This window comes from Nanorana parkeri, unplaced genomic scaffold (genome assembly GCF_000935625.1).
Source record: "Nanorana parkeri isolate BGI_ZX_2015 unplaced genomic scaffold, ASM93562v1 scaffold3208, whole genome shotgun sequence".
Taxonomy (NCBI): domain Eukaryota; kingdom Metazoa; phylum Chordata; class Amphibia; order Anura; family Dicroglossidae; genus Nanorana; species Nanorana parkeri.
Window position 1 is genome coordinate 58581 of NW_017309476.1, and position 748 is coordinate 59328.

Below are 748 nucleotides of genomic sequence, written 5' to 3' on the forward strand. Positions count from 1 at the left end.
ACACTGTATATAGGTTGAACTAGATGGACCTGTGTCTTCTTTCAACCTCACCTACAATGTTACTATGATGTTAAAATGATCCGCCAGCAGCATAATAATTCCTCAAGTTTATGAACAAAATGTAGCAGAGTTGAACAATAATATCAGACAATACGATGCCTATTATGTATATTACATTTCTTATAACACTTGACTGACTTCCTACCCCTAGATGGTACTGAGGAGTATAGAAATGTCCTCTAATCTCCAGCCGGTGGAAGGTTTATAAATAGACCCGATACTATCACAAACAATTATCAACAGACACTTCACCTTTTTCCTTCCAACTCTTCGAAAGCAGTTTTTGTGTGAGTCCAGCTAAAAGCTCCGGTACGATCGCCGTGCCACCTGCGCACTTCCATGGTACACTTTTCATTGAACTTGAATTGAACTAATAATAATATCTTTGAAGATGTTGGCAGCTGAATATAGATGGTGAATGAAGGCGCCCATGCTGAGATCAATCAAAAGATTTCCACAGATAAAACCTATTATAAAAAAAAGTATTGTGCACATGACAGAACATACGAGGTGTGCAAAATAATGATCTGTAAACACAATCACTAAACATGCAGTTAATCTTTAACATGTTACTTTCAAGTTCTTTTCAAAATCTTTCAATGTTACTATAAGAGGGGAAAACACTCTGTCACTGTCCCCCAATTGTTCTCCTGTGTTGTCACCCTGTCACACAGAATTCAGATGGAGG

The 748-nt window shown here is 37.7% G+C and overlaps 2 protein-coding genes across 2 annotated transcripts in view; both read right to left on the reverse strand.

Moving 5' to 3' along the window:
• LOC108802904 (nicotinamide N-methyltransferase-like) overlaps positions 1-748 on the reverse strand; it is a 12115-nt gene that overhangs the window by 9461 nt on the left and 1906 nt on the right. Inside the window, exon 3 of the mRNA XM_018574749.1 lies at positions 313-430. Within this exon, the coding sequence (XP_018430251.1) occupies positions 313-430 (118 nt within the window). The remainder of the gene's footprint in view (positions 1-312; positions 431-748) is intronic.
• LOC108802903 (nicotinamide N-methyltransferase-like) overlaps positions 1-748 on the reverse strand; it is a 22740-nt gene that overhangs the window by 9456 nt on the left and 12536 nt on the right. The window lies entirely within an intron of this gene.